The 22,094-nt window shown below is 32.4% G+C and overlaps 7 protein-coding genes across 8 annotated transcripts in view; 3 read left to right on the top strand and 4 right to left on the bottom strand.

Annotated features, from left to right (window-relative positions):
• Positions 1–2,917: 2,917 nt before the first annotated feature.
• On the bottom strand, positions 2,918–4,936 carry Cog6 (conserved oligomeric Golgi complex subunit 6). Its single transcript, XM_090112596.1, has one exon. The coding sequence runs from the start codon at positions 4,798–4,800 to the stop codon at positions 2,956–2,958; it is 1,845 nt and encodes a 614-aa protein (XP_089968722.1). The 5' UTR covers positions 4,801–4,936; the 3' UTR covers positions 2,918–2,955.
• Positions 4,937–8,179: 3,243 nt separating this feature from the next.
• THG (tRNA-histidine guanylyltransferase) lies at positions 8,180–9,306 on the top strand. Its single transcript, XM_090112584.1, has one exon. The coding sequence runs from the start codon at positions 8,372–8,374 to the stop codon at positions 9,284–9,286; it is 915 nt and encodes a 304-aa protein (XP_089968710.1). The 5' UTR covers positions 8,180–8,371; the 3' UTR covers positions 9,287–9,306.
• On the bottom strand, positions 9,300–11,350 carry VhaAC39-1 (V-type proton ATPase subunit VhaAC39-1). Its single transcript, XM_090112573.1, has 4 exons — positions 11,103–11,350; positions 10,506–11,014; positions 10,171–10,425; positions 9,300–10,086 (listed from the first exon to the last, which is right to left on the bottom strand). Exons 1-4 carry the CDS (start codon positions 11,221–11,223, stop codon positions 9,925–9,927), a joined length of 1,047 nt encoding a protein of 348 aa, XP_089968699.1. The 5' UTR covers positions 11,224–11,350; the 3' UTR covers positions 9,300–9,924.
• A 280-nt stretch (positions 11,351–11,630) lies between these two features.
• Positions 11,631–12,351, top strand: LOC149910337 (succinate dehydrogenase assembly factor 4, mitochondrial-like). The gene is made up of 2 exons (XM_090112666.1): positions 11,631–11,828; positions 11,908–12,351. The coding sequence occupies exons 1-2, from the start codon at positions 11,774–11,776 to the stop codon at positions 12,204–12,206; spliced, it is 354 nt and encodes a 117-aa protein (XP_089968792.1). The 5' UTR covers positions 11,631–11,773; the 3' UTR covers positions 12,207–12,351.
• On the bottom strand, positions 12,337–15,763 carry l(2)37Cb (DEAH-box helicase 16 lethal (2) 37Cb). Its single transcript, XM_090112655.1, has 5 exons — positions 15,209–15,763; positions 14,977–15,113; positions 13,200–14,763; positions 12,691–13,093; positions 12,337–12,586 (listed from the first exon to the last, which is right to left on the bottom strand). Exons 1-5 carry the CDS (start codon positions 15,538–15,540, stop codon positions 12,362–12,364), a joined length of 2,661 nt encoding a protein of 886 aa, XP_089968781.1. The 5' UTR covers positions 15,541–15,763; the 3' UTR covers positions 12,337–12,361.
• A 1,171-nt stretch (positions 15,764–16,934) lies between these two features.
• Positions 16,935–19,367, top strand: LOC149910335 (WW domain-containing oxidoreductase-like). The gene is made up of 6 exons (XM_090112806.1): positions 16,935–16,963; positions 17,051–17,180; positions 17,366–17,619; positions 17,700–17,879; positions 18,022–18,289; positions 19,098–19,367. The coding sequence occupies exons 1-6, from the start codon at positions 16,941–16,943 to the stop codon at positions 19,365–19,367; spliced, it is 1,125 nt and encodes a 374-aa protein (XP_089968932.1). The 5' UTR covers positions 16,935–16,940.
• A 96-nt stretch (positions 19,368–19,463) lies between these two features.
• Positions 19,464–22,094, bottom strand: part of LOC149910334 (E3 ubiquitin-protein ligase MIB1-like) — a 116,475-nt gene continuing 113,844 nt past the window's right edge. For both annotated transcript variants that reach the window (XM_090112738.1, XM_090112743.1), the window contains exon 17: positions 19,464–21,375. In XM_090112738.1, coding sequence (XP_089968864.1) covers positions 21,235–21,375 — 141 coding nt within the window. In that variant the 3' untranslated portion in view covers positions 19,464–21,234. The remainder of the gene's footprint in view (positions 21,376–22,094) is intronic.

Raw genomic sequence — 22,094 nt, 5'->3', positions numbered from 1 at the left:
TATGCCGGTCGACCGCCTCCGTGGTACACTGGTTTACGCGTGAGTCTGAGTGTAACAAAAAGGGGTCCTAGGTTCGATTCCCGGTGGAGACGAAAAAAAAAATGTCTCAGTCTGGTAGGACCTCTTTGGGTAGGACACAGAAGGGTGATCACCTACTAGTCCCTAAAGAAAATCGATCAGTGAAACAGATGTATAATGCATCTGCCCCTTACTCCACTAGGGAACGTATGGGACTTCACTTTATGCCGGTACCTTTTTTGACTATGTCTTGTGTGAAATTAAATTCGTAATCCCAAAATGCGTAGTGTTAACACTAGGTATTTGTGTGCGTTGACTCGTCCCCTGCGCAGAAATCCCATAGTAACTGTGGTAACGCCAAACTGGAACTATGCAGGTTTTTCTTTGAAAACGCGGGCGAATCCGCGGGCGGAAATCTAGTAATTTATAAACAAATATGCCTATGATCACTTGCCTATGCTTGTGGTCAAGGCTTATATAAATTTAATTAACTCTTATGGATTTTCTTTCATCACGTTCATTCATTTGATAACCAAACCAAAATTTATTTCAGCTCTTATAATTTAATACATAGAATATGCCTTAGAGATCTGCCTATAAAGACTTCCCTACTTATTCATTTTTGTGTACATAGTTATGGCCTGCTGACAAGTGTAAATTGATATTTGTACCTAAGACAAAAAAATTGCGTGAGCATTTTTTGATATTAGCTAGTTCAATAAAGAAACGAATCTTCAATGGCGGCCAAAGCTGACTTTGACAGATGGTAGGATCAGCAAAAAAGAAAATAAAAATGACGTAAATTGATAATTATTTTATTAATTATTTCAAATTGTTTGTAAACATTTTTTTGTTTATTGTATTTGTGTATTTATATGAATTATCATATTTACGTATACAGAATGTAATAAAATCCCCATAATACTTGTAATAAGCCCATAAAACTGAACAACTTTTCCCAAAGTACATATTTTGTCAAATTCCAAGAAAACATTATTTACTTTCGCAAATGCATAATTGTCATTGTAAATTTATGATAAAAACTATTATAGAGAAAATCAAATACATTTTAGTGATTTTATTTTTCCATTTTTTTTTGCATACCGTACGGCCGTGTGTGAGCGAGAGGGAATGATAAGCGCCGCCATTGAAGATTCGTTTCTTTAAAGAACTGACTAAGGGTGCACTCACACACATCAGTCACCGTAAAGTCACCGATGACTGATCGGTGACGGTTTGTGTACGTATCCACAAACACCAGTCACCGTCATGTTGTCCGTCAGTCACGTCGCCGGTTTGACTGAATCATTGAACACATACATCAGGCCCAGTAGACAAAGTAACAATTACAAAACGATAACGAAGTTAGAAATCGCAAAAATGTATGGGATTGACATACGCCGCGTTAGATCACGTGGTCTATCTAATGTCAATCCCATACATTTTTGCGATTTCTAACTTCGTTATCGTTTTGTAATTGTTACTTTGTCTAAGGCCCCTGGTTAGTCAGTGATTAGACGTGTGTCACGCTAGAGAACATGTAGCAATTATTGACGGTAGCACGACGCTGACTGAACTGAGACGTGACGGCACCGGGTGAGTGGGGATAAAAGTATGATACATGTATGGAAAGATTATTTGACGTGCCTGACCGGTGACGTCACTGATAGATTTCGTGCCGGCGACTGTCGTGTGGGAACAGAGTCATACTAGAACTATTGATACATATTTTTTTTTAATCCTGTCCGGTGACGTGCCGTGACGGTGACTGATGTGTGTGAGTGCACCCTAATAGGCAAGTTATCATCGGGTATGTTGTATAATAATTTATAAAAAATACGTCTTATCTGGTTATTCGGATCTTAGACTAGGTATAATTAGAGATAACTACCTATTAATAAATATTGTAAAGGATGGAAAAGTACTTAATACTGGAGAATTTTCGGTTTAAAGAAACATTCCTTTTTTTTTTAAATTTAGAGTCCTGTTTTTTTTAAATTTTCTACATTGAAGCACGAAATAAAGACCGTGAAATTAAAAAATTAATAACTTGTTACTTATTTCATTCTGCAATTCGATACAAATTATGTGAGAATGCTCACAAATCTTTAATTGTGTAGTAAATGTAAGTAGTTCTATTTTTTTTTAATCAGAAATGTTTCCTTTCATCAAATTTTGCTATCTCCAGTATTTTAAGTTGGTACTTCCCCTCTAGCGCCCATTCAAACATTACTTGCTCTGTGATTCAAACTTCCGAGCCTGTAAGTATATAAACGGATTGTTAAGACGTCATAGTTCACATTCGCCCTTGTAGCGTTTGAATTAGGTACATAAGATTTCAAATTCCAAGACATTCATATACTTAAAAAATAATTTATTAATGAAATAAAATTGATTTGGAAAAATACTATCGGTCACTGGATATAGAAGCATCACTACATTATCTACATAGTATAAAACAAAGTCGCTTTCTTTATGTCCCTATTTTTAACTTTTTAAAACAACGCAACGGATTTTGATACGGTTTTTTTTAATAGATAGAGCTATTCAAGAGGAAGGTTTAAGTATATAATTTAATAGGTATTAGATAAAGCGGGCGAAGCCGCGGGCGGAAAGCTAGTACATAATAAAAATGAATCGCCGCAAAACTCGAGAACGGAGGAACAGATTTCGTTAATTCTTTTTTTTATAATATTCCTATAAGTACGAGGATGGTTCTTATGAAGATAAAACGTAAACATGTATCACGTGCGAAGCCGGGGAGGACCGAGGACCGCTAGTTTATTAAAAAATATTAGAGCTTAATTCAAGTTACATTTTAAAATTTATAGAAGTTTGAAATCAAAACAATCAAATTTTTTTGATTAGTATAAATAATAATAAAAAGCCTTTAATTATTGCACATCATAATTTATTATGTTCATAATTTAAATAATTTTACATTAACAATTTCTTAACTTCACTAGGTGATCTACGCACTATTACTTGTGGATCTACATAACCATTATTGGGATCATTAATTGCAGTATATAATTGGTCATAAATTGCAAAAATAACTTCAAATGCCCTCTTTTTGACCAAGGATTTATGCGTATGACTAAGCAATAAGTTCAATTGTGGGAGTATATATACATCAGGAGTAACTAAAAACATATCAAATTTATTAAGAAACACCTTCAGTGAAGCTGTATCCATGCCAGGTATAGCAGAGAGAGGACCATTTATTTTCTCTTGTAAGATTGTATATATTGGTCCCATATTTAAATTTGCTACAAGAAAACTAGCTTGCTCTGATGTTAATGTATCAATTTGGGCTTCTGATTGAGCTTGCAATCTTTCATTGTATTCATCCAGTATAGTATACAAAGACAATGTGCACTGTATGTGATATATACAGTTCAACATATATACAGACATGTCTGTGGAACTGAGATGACAAGCTGTTTCATTTATAGCATGCAAAAGTGGGTCTAAAATATGGGTTATTATCACTCTCTTATCTGAGTTGTTTAAATTGTTAGATATATTCATTAAACTTCTCAAAAATCCAACCAAATCTGTTACAACAATGGAGGGATTCAAATCTAAGGGTGGTGCTTTCACTCCATGACTTAATTCTTTTTGCACTTTACTATCTAGAGTCATAAGGAAATTATCTTCACATTTCCTCAAAAGCTCATCAAAAGTATCAATCAAATGTCCTTTTGCAAAAATATTTTGTATTGTATTCTTGTAGAATGTGATCAAGTTACTTATAGACCATAGCATTAATGGATCTTTATCAGGTTTTAATATAAGTTCAGCTCTAACCTTAAGCAGAGGGCATAAAGAATCCATTATCCTTATAAGCCCATCAATGATTTTTTCATCCTTATCTGGCATTGTACAAAATTTAAATAATGTTATCAAATATTCTTTTTCTATTGGTATGACTTGGTAAACCCAAGCCAACATATCTCCAATGTATCTCTTGGGATCATTGGCATAAAATTCAATTGGACGTGAACCATTTTCACCTCCCTTGGTCAGCACATCAATAAATAACTGCACAACCACTCCCTTTCTTGCATTGCAATATTCATCAATTATATTGGCAAACAAAACTTGTCTATTTTCAAATTTTACCAAAGCTTTAGGAATTAGGGCATTATTAGGAGAATCAACAACAAGGCATGCTCCAATAGTCCAATGATATAATCTCTCAATAGCTGCTTCTTGTTGAAGTCCAATTAATTCTAAAATATCAAACGCTGGGGTTTGATACCAACACTGAACAAGGGTCTTACAATTATCTTGCAATTTCTCAATTTGGGACAGTGAATTAAAGAAGTTTAATGACATAGTTGAAGTATTGTATAGATGCTGATTGAGCTCTGGTGATATTTGAAAATTATTAACAAAGGCATTAACCCAGGTGAGCTTCTTATTTGTTTTCTTTCTCTCTTCATTGAGTTTGGTTGTTTGTGCAATAATATGATGAGTTTTTGTTTTAGACTCATTTAATCTATTTGACATATCTTTAACAGCTACATCTAAGGTTCGTAAAGATTCCAATAAAACATTCAGTTTGTCTTTTACCTTACTGTATTCTGTCAAAATAGCTTTATTAACCAATAAGTCTTTTTTCTCAATTTCGTTGATCAGAGTTCTTCTCATATAAGCAGAATGTGAGGAGCATAATCCAGAAATAGTGTGTAAAGCTTCGCTATTATCGGCTATTACGTGGCTATCAAATATTTTATTTATTCTCATTCGTATAGGATTGTTATACACATTCTCCATTGTTGATTTAATTGAAGATAGCCTTTTTAAATCGTATCTAATTGATTATATTTTCATCAATACTCTTAATAAATAATTTAACATAAATTAAGGAATACAAATGGTTTATGGTTTTATTTATCAAATGTACATGAGTTAAGTGACACTAATGACATTTGCGAATTCATTATTCACTGTGTGTACCACAGAGTAAGTAATGTGTACATGTGTAGTGTGTACATTGCATTTGCATTGGTGGTACTTGTTATAATGGTCACATTGCATTGCATAATAATGGTCTAAGCTTAAAAGCTATGGATATGATTATACGTATGTTATGGAACCCTAATAATTATGTCCTATTATTTACTAAATCATAACAATACAGGTAAATTAGCTTGGAGAAATTTTTGCGTTTGTAGTAGTGTATGGTCAGCAAATAAAATAAAACAACATTTTATTTTTAGTTTTTATTTTATATGTATATATAAGCAGTGCCGTCTTTAAGGCAGGGCCCGCAGGGCCCTGGCCCGAGGCCCCGAGGTAGGCAGGGGCCCCACAATTCTGAAAATTTTCGATATACAACAACAAATTTTATAACATAATAAGAAAAATATCAAATCACACACTTGGTAAAATAGAAACAAGATTCAAAAAATTTATTTATTGAACTCTCATATGTGGGGTGTTAAGAGACGGGGTTACGATTTAGCCTATTGCGTTATTGTAAACTGAAAAATGATAAAGTTAAAATTTAAGGATTTTCCATCCCTTACATAGGCCCCAGCCAGTACCTTGGCCCATAGCCTCGTTGATCCTAAAGACGGCACTGTATATAAGGGATTTTAAATTAAACTGTATGTGTTTCTCCTCTGAAAAAGATGAGACTTTATTTTAATATTTGCACATTTAACATACATATAACTTTTACATTAACAATGTTACTAAAATGAAAAATTTACTAACCTGAAAAAGAAACGACATTTAAAGTTTAATTCTTTAGTTTGAGAAGTCAAAGGCTTGCCTCGACCATGTTTTAACACTGGAGCCATATTGAATTAACAATATAAAGTTACAACACTTACACACAAATTAAACACTAGTTATGGCCCTGCCTTCATACAAAACTGCTGAATACGCCGTTCGCACGGGAATAGAATGTGGATGCGATTTCCCTTAGTTAGCATCCAAGCTTACGTCTTTATAATTATTAAACTGTATAAATTCATTCTTTAACTCCGGTCTGCATCGTGCAGACATGGGTGTAAAAGTCTCATTTTAGCTATTAAATGTAGTTTTTAAGTACATCTGAGTTTTCATTTGGGGCCTCCGGCTGCGGGACATGTAATTCACTTCAACAAATATTATAACAATAATAACAAATAATAACAACAATCAACAAATACAAAATTTATCAATTAAACTACGTACATAATAATTATAATTTTTGAATGAAATGTGCTTTATGTTCTAACGCTACCAAACGACTGCACGTGGCACCTGCGGACAGCGTAAACTGGTTTATTCTGGTTTTGTGCGTGTTTCCACTTTCCACTATCAAGTGACGATTTATTTATTTGTTTTGTTTCGTAATTATTATGGTCAAATATTAATTATGAAACAAATTATTATGGACACGATATTTTATTGTTTCACGGTAGTCGCCTTGTCGTTTGCTCAAGGACGTAAAATTGAATGATATATTTTTTTTTATAAAGTCAAAACCATTTTCTTTCAAATAAAAACTTGTTTTTATTGAAAACAAAAGTGTTGCTAGGAATAAGTATAAAATTAAATAGTAATGTTAGGATATCGAAACATTTTTGTATAGGCCAGAACGATATAGTGGAAACGCGCTCTAAGATCTGAGTAATATACACACCACTACATATGCAAAAATTTCTCCAAGCTAATTTACCTGTAAATGTTTTTAACTTGACACTGCCAAAAAGTCTTCGCTCATTGCCATACTCAAAAGAAAAAAAACTACTAATATATGTCAATCTGACACTGTGACATGGCGTTTGAAAATTCCAAATTCAAAAATCAAAATTGGAAATTTTTGTCAATTTTAAACCCACGGCCTTAGATTACAAAATAAAATACAGATGGAGCGATGCCGAACTAAACCGAATGATTTATCGTCATTTCCATAAAGCTATGTGTGCTGTCATTTCGCCGCTGCACTGTACGAACACGGTGCTTCTGTGTGCGTGTTATGTTACCAGATAATGAAAAATTTCCCAAATTTTTGCCCGACTACGGAAGAAAGAGGGTTATGTTTTTCGAGTGTAGGTATGTATGTATAATATTTCTTTGACACGCCCTGCAGTATAAACTGTTGGATCGATTTTGAGTTGTGACTTGTGAGGTGTCATTGCAATCATCTGAATTATGAAGGTAGGTTAAGAAGGTGTGGTGGTAGTGACGTAGGCTACATAAATTATTAGCAGTTATGTTTTAATTTTTATTTTAATATAAATTCGGGTTTTTGATATTATTTTATAATATTGTAAAAATTATTTTGTTACATAAAGCACCTATCTACTAAAGTTATACATGGACAAAATAATTTTATTCAATTTTTATTAAATAAATTACATTACATTTATTAAATAAATTACATTAAAAAAAGTTTTTATTTTTCAAAACATATGAATGCGAATAGCGGTAGTTTTTAGTCGAGAATGCGGGACATTTTATTTTCATCATATCCATCATGGAGTTCACATGAATTAAATCGCAAGCGAAAACAACGCTTTTTATAAAAGTAACAAAAAAATGTATAATGCTTTTTAAAATAATCTAATAATGACCATGAACTTTTATTGCACTATACAAATAATCACATTCACGATCGAAAAATCCAACAGCACTACCTCGAAGATCTTTTAACCATTTTACCCCTAAAAATGGCAAATTCATTTTCAAAATACTGGCAGCATACGTTGAAGTTTTGAATTCCTTCGTATTTGTAAAATTATTATTTGTATACAAAATTAAATAAGCCAAATAATCTACAGAAAATCTGTAAAACGATGTTTTATCTTTTTGTTTGTTTTCGGGAACAAGTTTTACAGCGTTTTAATATCACAAGACAGCATTTTTTTACTAAAATATCAAACCCCTTTTGACGTATTGCATGACACTAGAATCGCTATAGCACTAGCGGAGGAACGTATTCGTTTTTGATTTCGTATTTTCTTTGACAAGGGCGATGAATAATTGACATGCTCCATCTGTATTTTATTTTGTAATCTAAGCCCACGGCCAAGTCTGGCTTCTGCACAGTGCACCACACTCGGACACTCCACAGCAGTGCACTGTAATCTCCGTAATCTCACTGTCTGTGCCACAGAACATATTAAATACTCAGGGGAGGTCTGTGCTCACTGTCTCACGCTGTTGCCTAATGCCTTGTTTTGTGATTCTTATTAAAAATATTGGTTTGACAAATTCACTTGACTTTCTTAAAGTTAAAGTACTTATAGTTGAATGAAAGCTAGAAGTTTGAAATACATATACATTTAAAAAGTACTTTATTTTTTTGGAAAATTATTTAATAAACTTAGATTTTTATATAAGAAGTTTCATGCTTACTAAAAAAATAACAAGTGCTGTCAATAGGTGTATGAAATATTCCTTTCATAATATATTTGTAACAAAAATGGCAAAAAGTTCTTTTGAATATGTGAAAAATTTTGAACAAGATGATGCATTATTACCAAATACTTGGATTGTGGTTAGACTAGATGGTAAATGTTTTCATAAGTTTTCAGATGACCATAATTTTGAAAAACCGAATGATATCAGAGCATTGAGATTAATGAATTATGCTGCATTTAGTGTATTGAAAGATTTCAATGAAATTTGCATAGCCTTTGGACAAAGTGATGAGTATTCATTTATATTTAAAAAAAACACTACACTGTATAAAAGGCGTGCAGCAAAACTATTAACAACTATTAACAGTAAATTCTCATCATCATATGTTTTTTACTGGACTAAATTTTTTGTTGAAGAACCACTTAAATATCCTCCAGCGTTTGATGGCCGCATTGTTTTATATCCATCCAATGAAAATCTTATTGATTACTTGAAGTGGAGACAAGCTGATGTACATATCAATAATTTATATAATACTACATTTTGGACACTAATACTGAGAGGTAAACTTAGTCCAGTTCAGGCTGAAAAAAGACTGTGTGGAACTGTTTCAGCTGATAAAAATGAAATTCTATTCAAAGAGTTCAACATAAATTATAACAAAGAACGAGAGATTTTCAAAAGAGGAACAATACTGTTGAGGCAAATTGTCAGCGAAGATACATCTGATAAAAAAGTGACAGCTATTGTGGATATTCATGATGATATGTTAAAAGAAAAGTTTTGGCAAAAGCATTGTGATTTACTGGAACCTAGATCAAAAAAAATATTATCATATGATGGTCCAATAACTGATATAATTAGAGAACAGATTCAGAGTAGAGAAAATATAATTTTGTAAATAAAACAATGTATACAGTATTATATATTTTTATTGAGTCACAAACTAGTTCATTTTAAACATTCTATAATTTAATATTAATATATTTCAATAATAATACCTTTTTCAACAGAAAAATAGACAACAGTTTTAAAAAGAAAGGTAGAGAGATGTCTTGCAATCCTATATAGATTTTTAAACATTAAACGAGTATGATAAAATAAAAGAATTCTTCAAAGTTTTCTGGTTATAAATATATCTTTTCCCCCAAGTTAATCATTTTTATACTTTTGAATATTAATACTTTCAAATCAAAGATGAAAAAGTTTCCACAATTGATAGGTTTATTTTAAACTGTCTGGGTTTTAAATTTAATATTATTTGAAGAAATACTTGATTCTTGGCAAAAATATTGGAATGGTTATACATAGCAACTAATAGCTATATTTAAGCTAATAAATATCTGGGATACTCCTCTTTTACTATACATACTTGCCAAGCATTTAGTGATAATAATGGTTGTAACATCACAACTACATAACAACAGTGGCAATCACAATAATTCAATAACATTCATTTGATAAATAGATTGAAAATAAATCTTATTACAAGTATGTACATAGACAGAAATATTTCAAGTATTTCAATCAATAGCCAATTTAGAATATGGGAATGTAGTTATCGATTTTGGCCCGGTGTTTTTGTGCAACACATTCACTGATCCATACAATGTTCCTGCACTCTTGTTCCTTCAACTTTAGGTACGAGTAAAATACTCCAAAGTGGAATTGTTGTAAAAAGGCCATAACATTCAGGCTCACCTAAAATAAAATAGTCACAATTAATGATTTCAATAATAATGTTTACTAATAGATTCTCCAAAAAATACAAGTGTTTTTACTCACTTCATGTTCAAAGAATTTATCTTCCAGAGTTTTGTCACCAACATTATTTCCTGCGCCTTCAAAGAGTGCTGAATATTCAGCATAATACTCGGCAACAGCTTTCACTTGCTCATAGTCATCAGCACGGGCCAAAGCAGCCAACCCATCGGGGTTCAGCTTACCACAGCGTGGATATAGCTTAGCACGATCATCTTTTGACAGTTCAGTGCCAAATGAATTGATAGTGATGATGATAGCACGACGGTCAGCTTCAAACTAAAAACATAACAAGTCATTTATATCTGATAAGCATACATTTTAAGTTAAAATGCTTAATATGCATAATAGCTACTTACAGCTAAAATCTCACACATGACATCAGCAGTAGTTCCTCCAATCTGCTTGCAGAATTCATAGAAGGCTTCCAAATATGCCTTGTATAGAGTATTACGGATGATTTCAATGTTCATCTCATCCAAATCCTGTTCACTGATGCAGTCCACAAAGAATGGTGCAAGTGGAGTGTCCACCAACACAGCATTGTACAGCTCAGCTGGTGTGGCAGCTACATGAATAGCTTCCATCTGTTCAAATGATCCAAGTGGGTGACACTTCGGAATAAGCTCAGAGATCGGTCTCTGGTGCAAAGTTCCAGTAATCAATAAAATAATGTTATCAATCATGTAGCTGTAAGTGATGAAATCCAAGAATGTTGACATTGGTTCAACTGAATGATTGCGGAGATGTTGGAACTCAATAACGAGTTTTTCACGTAGTTTATCGTCAATAGTGGATACGGCGAGAGGACTGGGCTCGTTTGCCAAGAACGTTCCATAATCAGTCCCTTGAAGGTGGAGTTTCAAATCTGCAAAATATTTTAGTTACAGTACATATTTCTTTTGTTGAATTATTAATTATGTATCTGTATTGTTTAAAAATATAAAATTACATACCTTCGAGGGTCTCGCACTGCACCAAGTTCAGATAATCTGATTGCTTTAGGATGCCACACTTGAAACCACGGCACAAGCCCTCCAAATATCCTGCATCGATGTTAAAAATGCACCCCTTCATTTTGGTATCACCTCTCTCCGTATATATTAAATTCGGATCTCAAATACTACAATCTAAAGATTGAGGGAGGAAACTACAATGATACAATAGGTACGCAAACCATCGATTGATCATATGATAATTCCATAGACAATAGATGTCAGACAGCAGATTTGCAAAAAAATCGTCTTTGAAAATAATGTCTTGTCTGCTACATATTCGAAATAAAAAAGACGATAGACCTTTTTGTCGATACATTAATATAATATTTCTGTGATTTTTGACCTTAGACCATACCCAATATTAATATAACAACGAAAATCAAAGAATTTGGAAATTCAAATGATTTGAGAATTGGAAATATTGTCAAATTCAACTTGCTTATCTATGCTTGTCACAATTCGGTTTTCACTTCACGCATAGAGTAAAGTAATACTGTGGGACTTCACGTATATTTGTTTTTAAGTTTTATCTATTGCGATTTGTACTTGGATTATTGAACAGTATTTTAATAAGTGAAGCGTAGAAAAATTGGGCTTTTGCTTGGATAAAAATAAAATAAAATCATAAAATGATAAAGATGCATTTAGTTACTTCATTATTTTTTCCTAAAAGCAATATACCAAGTAAGTTTCTTCCTAAATTGCGTTTAAATAATTGAATTCCTGATATGTACACAATCTCATAATTTTTATTTCTTTGTAGGAATATTGAGCAACTTTTCACTAGCTAAATATTCACAAAAGCCAACTTCTCCTGGAACCGAGGAAAATGTGACAAAAGCAGAATCGAAAAGGTTGGCGGAATTTCGAAAAAAATTGAGAGAGACTACTCCTATAAAAGATTTAGGAGAGCAAGCGGACTTGTCTCCACCGAAAGAAGATGCTTTGCCTGCTTGGCCCAATGACACGAATCCCCATACGGGAGAGGTAGGTGGGCCAAGAGGACCAGAACCAACTAGATTTGGTGACTGGGAGAGGAAAGGAAGAGTATCAGATTTTTAGTTTAAATGTAAAATTTTTGTTATAGTTCACAAATTGTTATATTTTTTTGTTAATACATATTAATTGCAAATAATCCCTTTTCAGGGGAAGATAAAGTATTATATAATAGAAAGGTATAAATAAAATTAAATGAGTTAAATTCTTTCATATGTATTTTATTGTTTAGTGGCAGATTTTCCAATAGTTTTTGGCATTTTCTTGTTTGTTGAATCTTCTAATTCTCTAGCTTTATAGTAATGAGGTGCAACTTCTAAGAGCCATTTACTTTCAATTTCTGTTACTTGTCTCATAAATTCTTTAGATGTAAATACTAGTTCATGGTATATGACCCATCTTGGCAGTTCTTCAAATAAGGCACTGTTTGGATGAATCATTACAGTCTGAAAAAAAAAACATTAAAAATATGATAAATAAAAAATTTCCAATTCATCTACATAATTATTATTAATAATGTTAAATTTTCTAATACATATTCAAAACTTACTTGGTTATGTTTAACAGTTTTATAGTGGCCACCTTTAGAAAATTTAGCTATATGATAAAAGTATCCTGCAGTGATGGCCTTACGAATATTAGCATCCTCCGCTAAACTGGATACCATTTCTATCTCAACTCGATCCATTAGTCCAGCAAGTTGGTCTCGCACATCACGTGCACGCTTCATTGACCTATATTGAATAAAATTTTCATAACACCATTGCACAGAATATTCAGATTCAACCCATTGGTTATACACATTCATCAGTGTTAAATGATCCCCACTGCTATGGAAAAAGTTTTTCCTAGCTGTATCTGCATGGATAATTTTATCTTTTGGTCTATAAAACACTGAACTATTTACTGACAGCATGGCTGCTATAGTTACAATTTCCTCTGAACATTTATACCTGAAAAGAATATAATTCAAATTTAATATCAATTTAAGTTATAAGTTATGATATAAATTAAGTAATAATTCACAACATAATTAATCAACAAATACTCTTTACCCACTTTTCACTAGCTAACAGCATTTTCGCAAGCATGGGATCTGTTGGAAATTCGGCCATTCTTCTTCCTGCTTTAGTTAACTCTCCATGATGATTCAAAGCACCAAGAGCATATAGCTGTTCCAAAGCTAACACTAAGGTCTCATGAGGAGGAGGATCAAGGAAGTCAAAATGTATTAAGTCATTGATTCCCAAGGCTTTCAATGTAAGCACTGCATTTCCTAAATTTATTCTCTGTATTTCTGGTACAGTGTTATCTTCAAGTTCATACTTGTATGCCCAAGCAGTATACAGTCTGAAACATTTCCCTGGAGCTACTCTGCCCGCTCTGCCAGCTCTCTGATTGGCTGAAGCTTTAGAAATAGGTACAACCATTAAACTTTCCATACCAGTTTTAGAATTGAAGTTATTTTGCTTAGCAAATCCAGGGTCAATAACATAAATAATATTGTCAATAGTAAGTGATGTCTCCGCTATATTAGTAGCAAGTACCACTTTTCGTGCACCTTCAGGAGTTGGTTCAAATATCTTTGCTTGCATGTCACTAGGTAAATTTGCATAAACAGGTAGTATTACAAGTTCTTTTAGCTTTTTACCCAACCTTTTTGTTCTCTCTTGCAACATCTCAACACACGTCTCAATTTCTTCTTGCCCAGTAAGGAATACTAAAATATCTCCTAATGGTTGTGTTGCATGTATTTGTAAAACTGAGACTACACAGGCATCAATGTAATCTGCTTCAGGTGCTTTTGTATAATAGATATCAACAGGGAATCTCCTGCCTGGGATTCTAAATATAGGTGCTTCATCAAAAAATGATGAAAATTTCTCAGCATCTAATGTAGCACTGGATATGAGAAGTTTTAAATCTGGTCTGAACCTTGTTATATCTTTAACCAAACCAAATAAAATATCAGTATGTAGGGTACGTTCATGCGCTTCATCAATGATCATGACACTGTAGGATGCAAGATCAGGTTCAGACAAAAATTCTCTGTGTAATGTACCATCTGTCATGTATTTGATGACAGTTCTGTCTGAAGTACAATCTTCAAAACGAATACTATAACCTACTTCATTTCCAAGTTTGACATTCATTTCCTGGGCTACTCTAGCAGCAACGGACATAGCTGCAACCCTCCTTGGCTGCGTACATCCAATTTTTTTACCTTCTTGAGTAAAGCCAGCTTCATGAAGGTATTGAGGGATTTGTGTTGTTTTGCCAGATCCTGTTTCACCTTCAACAATTAAGATTTGGTAATTCTTTATTGCTTCTATGAGAGAATCTCTAAAAGGATAAACTGGAAGTGATTTTTTTGTTTCCTCTATAGTCATTCTCATTTTTTGAAACTCAGAAACTTCTTTTTCTTCTTTCTTTTCTTTGTTACCTTCAAGTTGAAGTGCTTGTATAAAGTCAATTTGTTCATCCAGAAGTAATTCATATTCATCTTGAGCTTTTGCATCTTTTGCACCAAATTTAAAGAATGCAGACTTAATTTGTTCTTGTTCCCACTTTCTTTGCTCTGAATGAGGCAACTTTTCATTTTCATCAACTTCAATGTATTCACCTAGAAGAATATGTATTGTTGTAATTAAACTTTAGTTCACTTGGTAAACCGATTAGGAATTTATTTTTTTAGTTAGTTTTATTTTGTTAGTAGTATATTTTTATTGAATAATTAATAATTAATATATTATAAGACTTTATCACATACACTGAGACAGGAAATAGTTAATAGAAATAGAAAATTAATTGATTTTTAGAATTCTTAAAATTTTACCTTTTTCCCCTTTTCCAAGATCTTGTGGCATATGATACCTTTGAATATTTTCAAGCTCTCTTGCCTTCTCATGTTCCTTAGCTAATTTCAATATTGTTTTCTTGTGCTCTCTATCTTTCTTCTCTCTTTCTGTAAGTCTAAATAAATAAATTTAATTAATGCTGGGACACATATACTTTAAAACACATTTAAGGTTATTGTTATGAAAAAAAAGTAATTCATGTCAACTTACACGCTTTCATCAAAAAGGTATTCATCATCAGCAATATCGTCTTCAAGTTCAACAACTTTATCGTCTTTTCTTTTTTGTAAATATTTTCTTCGCGATTGAATCCGAAGTTTTGGTAAAATTTTGTCTCTATCTTCTGCTTCTAATTTGAGCCGCTTTGCTGCTTCTTCATACGATCTCTTACTGGTAACTTCAGTTACTTTCTTGACCTTTTCTTCATCACGTTTTCGTAACCTTTTGGTAAACTCATCTCGTTCTTTCAAGTCCTTGAGGCGACTTTCTTCAACACTATCAGAATCAGACGACGAATGGTGTCTTTTGCCCCGCTTATCCATCGTAATATACGTTTATTATTAATGTTTTTTCACTCTATCATAAATTCATAAACTCTAAACTTAACTAGCTCTAATCTTTTTAATTTGTATTAAAATAGATGTGGTGAAATAATGTTAAAACATTACAGTAGATAGTAGTGTTAATGTGGTACATAAATATTAAGCTAAAGCTTTTAAACTTTTACAAAATTATAATATTATTTTGATTTATGCTATGCTTTGACAACACATTAGCACAATAATAAATATGATTTTTTTGACATTTGTCAATGTCATGATTGAAGATAATAAATGCTGCACTATGGCGCTGGGTGGTAGATTTGTAATAATTTTGTTATTTATCTGTGGAGAGTTTTTCCTTAAAACCGCAATCATAATATCTCCGTATTATATAATATTATGTCTTTTTGAATACAGAGGCTCTCAATTTTGAACAAAAGAACAAGACCGAGCGCCGCCGAGCGCACTACAAGAACGCGTCCGCACTAAAATGTAGAAGCCCTTCTGGCTAACATTGAGAAACATGTGGTGAAACACCACAAAAAAAAAGAATTACAAGAAACATAGGGCGTATTCAGAAAGAAAGCTTGAAACTTATAAGCGCTTATCGGCGCTTGTCATGTTCATATATTTTCCTGCGCGGGTTACCAGCGCTGACAAGCGCCGATAAGTGCTTATAAGCGTTTATAAGTTTCAAGCTTTCTTTCTGAATACGCCCTTACGCATAGCGCTATCTACCTACTATGGGTGCCTGGACTATGGCTTACGGACGTCTGTTGGGCAATAGGCAACAAGATCTCGAAATCCTAATAATATATATTTAAGTAACTAAATATTATTATTATGAAAGAGATTGTTTTTTCTGTCATCGCTTCCCTCGCCGCTCAGTGCGTCGTATATTCAAATCACATTCCGTGATTTAAATTTAACGACTTTTCTGTTATTAATAAAAAAAAAAATGTATTGTATTCTATTCTACGATGCAGCATAATTAATTTCAATCAAGCGATTAGATTACGACATCTTATGCGTTATAATTATATTTTGGCGCTCGTTACGATGTGCCCAGAGCAGTCGCTCCACCCGCTTTGAACTTTTTTCATAGGTATATATCTGAATGATAAAATATAACTAATTTAAGTACTAAGGAAGAACCTTTGCGAAAGAGGGTATTAAAGGTGAACCTCGGCACGAACTTGCTTGCAGGATAGGACGCGGAGGATCGACATAATATCACCTTACCCACGGCAACTTCAATTAAATATGTTTATTTTCTTTATGTTATTTAGTGTAAAACCTCATTAATTGAACTTTTTTATGTCACCGGACTGCCATATTAAAATAATTTATATTTGAGTTGCAACGGAGAGTAATCTTCGTATAATTTAATTATCAAGAAAATGTTTTCTAAGTGCATATTTAGGTACAGTATGCTCCATAATTAATAACCTAATAAAATGTATCATTTGAATTAATTATATGTAACTAAATGTATTTTCCCATCTTATAGAAAATACTCGACAGCTTTTAAAGCTAATAAAGTTTATAATTTAGTCAAGGAAACTAAAATTCGAGAATGGATTAAAACTCCATTCAAAAACTTAGAGTTTGTAAGGATACATGGCCCTACAGCAGAGGAGGTACATTTTTCATAATATTTTGTGTTATTTATTTTCTTAATTACGTATACACTCTACCTGTACAGATATAACATAGGTAGGTACTTCTTCTATTCCGTAACGCCAACTAATAAAATAATAAAATTATTGCACAGCATTTGTTTTGTGCTATCTTCTAATTTTCATATAATTTCGACCTATTTCAGATCGTTAAAGATGCAGACCTAGAAGATAAAACATGTTTAATTACGGGAGCTAATAGTGGTCTCGGTTTAGAGATTGCTCGTTGTTTAAATGCAATTAATTGCAACGTAATAATGGGTTGTCGTAACGTATATGAAGCAAATATTGTTGCTAAAAACGTTTGCGAAAAGTATGAGAATATTAAGTTCTTCGAATTGAACCTCGCTTCTTTATCTTCAGTAAAGAAGTGTTCGGAAAAGATTCTCAGCCAAGAAAAGTAATTAAATTAACATCGTAGTTATCTACCTCAATATTTACATTAAAAATATTATTTGGGTTAAATTATAAATATTGCAGGAAAATTGATATAGTTATATTGAATGCAGCTACGTTTGGTCTACCGTGGACACTAACAGAAGATGGTTTGGAAACAACATTTCAAGTTAACTATTTGAGCCAATACTTTTTATTATTATCCCTCGAAGAAATTCTTGCTCCGAATGCAAGAGTGGTATTCACATCTTCGGAATCGCATAGGTTTGGTTTTGTTATCAAAAGTCGCGAACTGCTTTCAAGTTTCATATTTATAAATCAGTAGTGTATATGAGCTTAGACGGTCTATTGACAATTACTTTAACTGGAATTATAAATTATTTATTCCCTCCTTAATTTATTTCAGAAATATAAAATGGTCTAATGAAAAAATGTTATCACCGACACTTGACGATATATCACTTCCTAAAGAAGATTATACTTCAATCAGAGCTTATAACATATCAAAGCTATGCGGGCTCCTCGCTATGCATTATTTGAGCTATCGCTGGGTGAACACTAACATAGGTGTATTTTGCGCACACCCTGGCTCGTTTATAAAAACTCGACTGCCACGTAACTGGTGGGTTTACGAAGCTCTGTATGATTATATGAGACCGTTTTCAAAATCTGTGGTGAGTTCATAATCCAATGAAGGTAGTTAAATGTACAAATAGGTAGTATAAAATTATAAATTAACTAATATTATTACTAAATTTGTTGACCGCCTCCTTGGTACAGTGGTTGACGCGTGAGCGTAGAACCGAGGGGTCCTGACTCCTGGGTTCGATTCCCGGTGGAGACGAAGAAAAAAAATGACTCGGTCTGGCAGGACACAGAAGGCTGATCACCTACTTGTCCCTAAAGAAAATTGATCAGTGAAACAGACGTATGAATAATGCATCTGCCCCTTACCCCACTAGGGGACACGGGACTTCACTTTTTATTACTAAATTTCTACATTTCTTTCATCCAGGGATAATTCATAATTTTACTGGTAGGTAGTCAAAATTAGACAATTTAACTAAGTACAGATTAAACAATTATTCGACCGTTTAAAAAATCGCGAGATTATATTGTAAACTAACGGTAACATAATATATCCCGCTCGCCTAGAAAACTCTATCCCAAAAGACTCGCGATATACGCCATTATTAAATAAATTGTTTATATTATTTGTAATAGGTTGTATCACGAGCAGTATCTTCTATAATATAAAAATGAATCCCAAAATGTGTTGGTAAGCGCATAACTTGAGAACGGCTGAACCGATTTCGTTAATTCTTTTTTTATTATATTCCTTGAAGTACGAGGACCATCCTCTTACGTAGAGAAAACGTAAATATGTACCACGGGCGAAGCCGGGGCGGACTGCTAGTAGCATATATTTATAAACTATTAACTTTTCTAGATAGTAGGTAATTCAAACGTTTTGTATTTTAGAAACAAGGTGCGGGCATAGTCCTGTTCTGTGCAATAACTCCAGAGCTTGATGGTTTATCCGCCCTTTATATCAAAGATTACCAACGCTGCAGTGAGAGTGCACTGGCCAGAGACACGCATCTCTCCTTCAAGTTGCAAGATGTAACAAGAGATATACTTCGTCAACGAATTTCTGGTTTCGACTACAATATTATCCGACCAGAAATTATGAACAAGGACATGGAAAAAGATACCATGGACGATACCTTGGTATCAAATTATTCGGGTTAATTGTTACGTATCGTTATGAATGGCGGTTTATTTTAGTTTATTTTCACAAGTGACATTTTAATTTATTTGCATGGATTTGAGAAACAATAAAAAATATTTCAAGATTAAATAGCACTTTATTAAGTACGATACAGTAAAAATCTTAAACATGTAAGATAACTTGAGAATATAATATTGTATATTACTTTTAAAAATGCAAGATCCACTTTAACTAGGTATAAGATAAATGCATATCGCGCCTGATACATAAGTATTTAGAAGTACACAATTTTCTAGCCCTAACATTCTAATATCTAATTCATTTAATCACGTTTGCTTTGCTACATCTATACGCCCGGTATCGTATTTTATTAATGTAATTTAAAAACCTCATTTTAAATATCATCATCATCAGCCCATATACGTTCCCACTGCTGGGACACTGCTCCTATCGTCCGAAATTTAATATTATTAAAATAATTAAACAATATCTGAACAAGGCGTAGACAAGCTAAACTGAGTTAACTAAGTCTGAACTCTGAAGCAATTCAATACGAATGCGAGCGCATAAAATTTGCTTTGATAAATAACATTTAACATTTGTGCCTTAAATCAAATTACGTTAAATATTGATTAATTAGTGAAAATGGAAACAATTCACTAAAATTACAAAACTTAACCAAAATTACAGTGCTAAAAAGATTATAACATAACTAAAGCAAAAGATTCACTTGTAACATTGTTATCACTCACATGAGTTTAATTTATATATTTATAGATGTAATATTTACTAAATTTAATGAAAGTATAAATGAGCTTTGCCTTTCTGGCTATTTATAAATTATGAAAATAAATAATTACATTCATTGGTATACCTAACGTTCAATTTCTTAGTCGTGGCAGTATATATAATCTCCATATGAATACATTAGTACTTATTACATCTATGTTTAAGGCAACCAGTATTACAATATTATTATATTAAATTAAAAACTTGTGTAGAATTCTTTACTCAATATTGTTCCCTACGTTGTAAGCCCATTTACTATCTAAAATAAGTTCTCAGTAACATCTAATAAACATACTTGTAACAATAATAATTATCAACCATAACATTTACTTCATTCAAATTAAAAAATTAATTATTCTAAATTAAAGCAGTGTAAATATTCATACATGACGAAAGGCTTAAATAACATATTAAGATTCAATTCAGAAATAACAGAATAGTAACAGTTAATATTTTGAAAACTATATAATTAAAGTAGATGCATTTAAATATTTACGTATGTAAATAAATATTGTAGCTAACTTTTTAATATATAAATTAATTTTAGTCCATATGGACATTCGTAACCATATATTACCTTCATACGAAAATAACGAAAATTAAAAAGCGAATGTAAGCAGTACGACAAAAATAATTCTCTTAATAGTTGTATCAATAGATAATAATTAAACAAATTTTAGTACATATAACTTGTATTTAAGAGTTTAATGATACCATACATTTATTCATAATAATTTGAAATTATTTATGCAATTTGATCCTTGCAGGATTTAAATCTTTTCAACGTTACAAAATTTTTATTCATTTTCTAATTATTTTAAAACATAAAATAATTAGATAATGAATAAAAATGTTTCCTGAATATAAAGTATAAAGTTTCTCTAAATTATGCATTGTTGAATTAACTTGAAAATTATTTTTAATAACATATATTCCATGGTGTATTTGGTTACTTCGTAAATCTAATTGAAGGCATTAAAAGACCTACATTTAACATCATCACGTTTACAATAGTATAACATACAGCTTATAATAATTTATGCGAGTTACACAGATCAAACAACTTTATTCATGCATTATTATTTATTTTATTGTATTCTAATACAGTAGTATGCGTTTTTCGACCAATTTTCGGCAAATGGGACACACGGTGATGCAGTCCCCGCACATCTGGCACATGCCGTGCCCGCACAGGAATATCATGTTCTTGAGACGGTCCAGGCATATGGGACACATTGTCTGGGAACAAACAAATTAAGGATAGTAATACATACTACTATTATAAATACGAAAGTTTGTATGTAGATACTGCTTTCCGAATCGGTGTTAAAAAATGTTATGACGATTCAAAAGTGCTTTTATAAGAAACTAGCTTCCGCCCACGACTTTGTACGTGCTCCCCGTTTTTCCCCGTTCCCGCAAGAATTTCGGGAAATCCTTTCTTAGCGGATGTCTATGTCCTAACATCTACCTGCAGGCCAAATTTCAGCCCGATACGTCCAGTGGTTTGGGCTGTGCGTTGATAGATCACTATATCAGTCACATTTGAGTTTTATATATATAGATTTAATTGAATAAATAAATGCTTAGAGTTAAGAGTTTGTTACTCCTTCATCAAATATAAGTCTATCTAAGTATTACGTTTTCGGTATTTTGAATAACTACACTTTGTGTGTGAATATGTATTAATGTATTTGCATGAATATTTATGCACCCTTGAATTTATTTATTGGTTGTTCAAATGAAGCCACAGCTCATGATTGAGAATAGCACGATATTCCACCAGATAGCTGTTTAGCGGTTTCTGTTAAATGTTGGGTTGCTGACAAGAATTCAAGTGCATTGGTCTTTTCACGTAAAATAACAGTTTAGAATTTCCAAAATTCTAGCCTTACCGAGTAATGCGATTTGTCCTAAACAACCTATAACCATGGAATTTTTTATTTTTTATTTTTTTT

Source organism: Colias eurytheme, chromosome 2 (genome assembly GCF_061535395.1).
Source record: "Colias eurytheme isolate Ceu_HAF_F1 chromosome 2, ilColEury1 Martin Lab GWU primary, whole genome shotgun sequence".
Classification (NCBI taxonomy): domain Eukaryota; kingdom Metazoa; phylum Arthropoda; class Insecta; order Lepidoptera; family Pieridae; genus Colias; species Colias eurytheme.
This window is presented reverse-complemented; position numbering and strand designations above follow the sequence as displayed.

Bases quoted from the DNA above. Each gene is read 5' to 3' on its own strand.
- Cog6 (XM_090112596.1), bottom strand. From the start codon at position 4,800: ATGGAGAATGTGTATAACAATCCTATACGAATGAGAATAAATAAAATA.
- THG (XM_090112584.1), top strand. From the start codon at position 8,372: ATGCTTACTAAAAAAATAACAAGTGCTGTCAATAGGTGTATGAAATAT.
- VhaAC39-1 (XM_090112573.1), bottom strand. From the start codon at position 11,223: ATGAAGGGGTGCATTTTTAACATCGATGCAGGATATTTGGAGGGCTTG. The intron at 11,015-11,102 runs GTATGTAATTTT...AATATTTTGCAG, and splicing joins GCAGTGCGAGACCCTCGAAG to ATTTGAAACTCCACCTTCAA. The intron at 10,087-10,170 runs GTGAGTAAAAAC...ATTTTATTTTAG, and splicing joins ATAAATTCTTTGAACATGAA to GTGAGCCTGAATGTTATGGC.
- LOC149910337 (XM_090112666.1), top strand. From the start codon at position 11,774: ATGATAAAGATGCATTTAGTTACTTCATTATTTTTTCCTAAAAGCAAT. The intron at 11,829-11,907 runs GTAAGTTTCTTC...ATTTCTTTGTAG, and splicing joins TCCTAAAAGCAATATACCAA to GAATATTGAGCAACTTTTCA.
- LOC149910335 (XM_090112806.1), top strand. From the start codon at position 16,941: ATGTTTTCTAAGTGCATATTTAG. The intron at 17,181-17,365 runs GTACATTTTTCA...GACCTATTTCAG, and splicing joins ATGGCCCTACAGCAGAGGAG to ATCGTTAAAGATGCAGACCT. The intron at 18,290-19,097 runs GTGAGTTCATAA...TTTGTATTTTAG, and splicing joins GACCGTTTTCAAAATCTGTG to AAACAAGGTGCGGGCATAGT.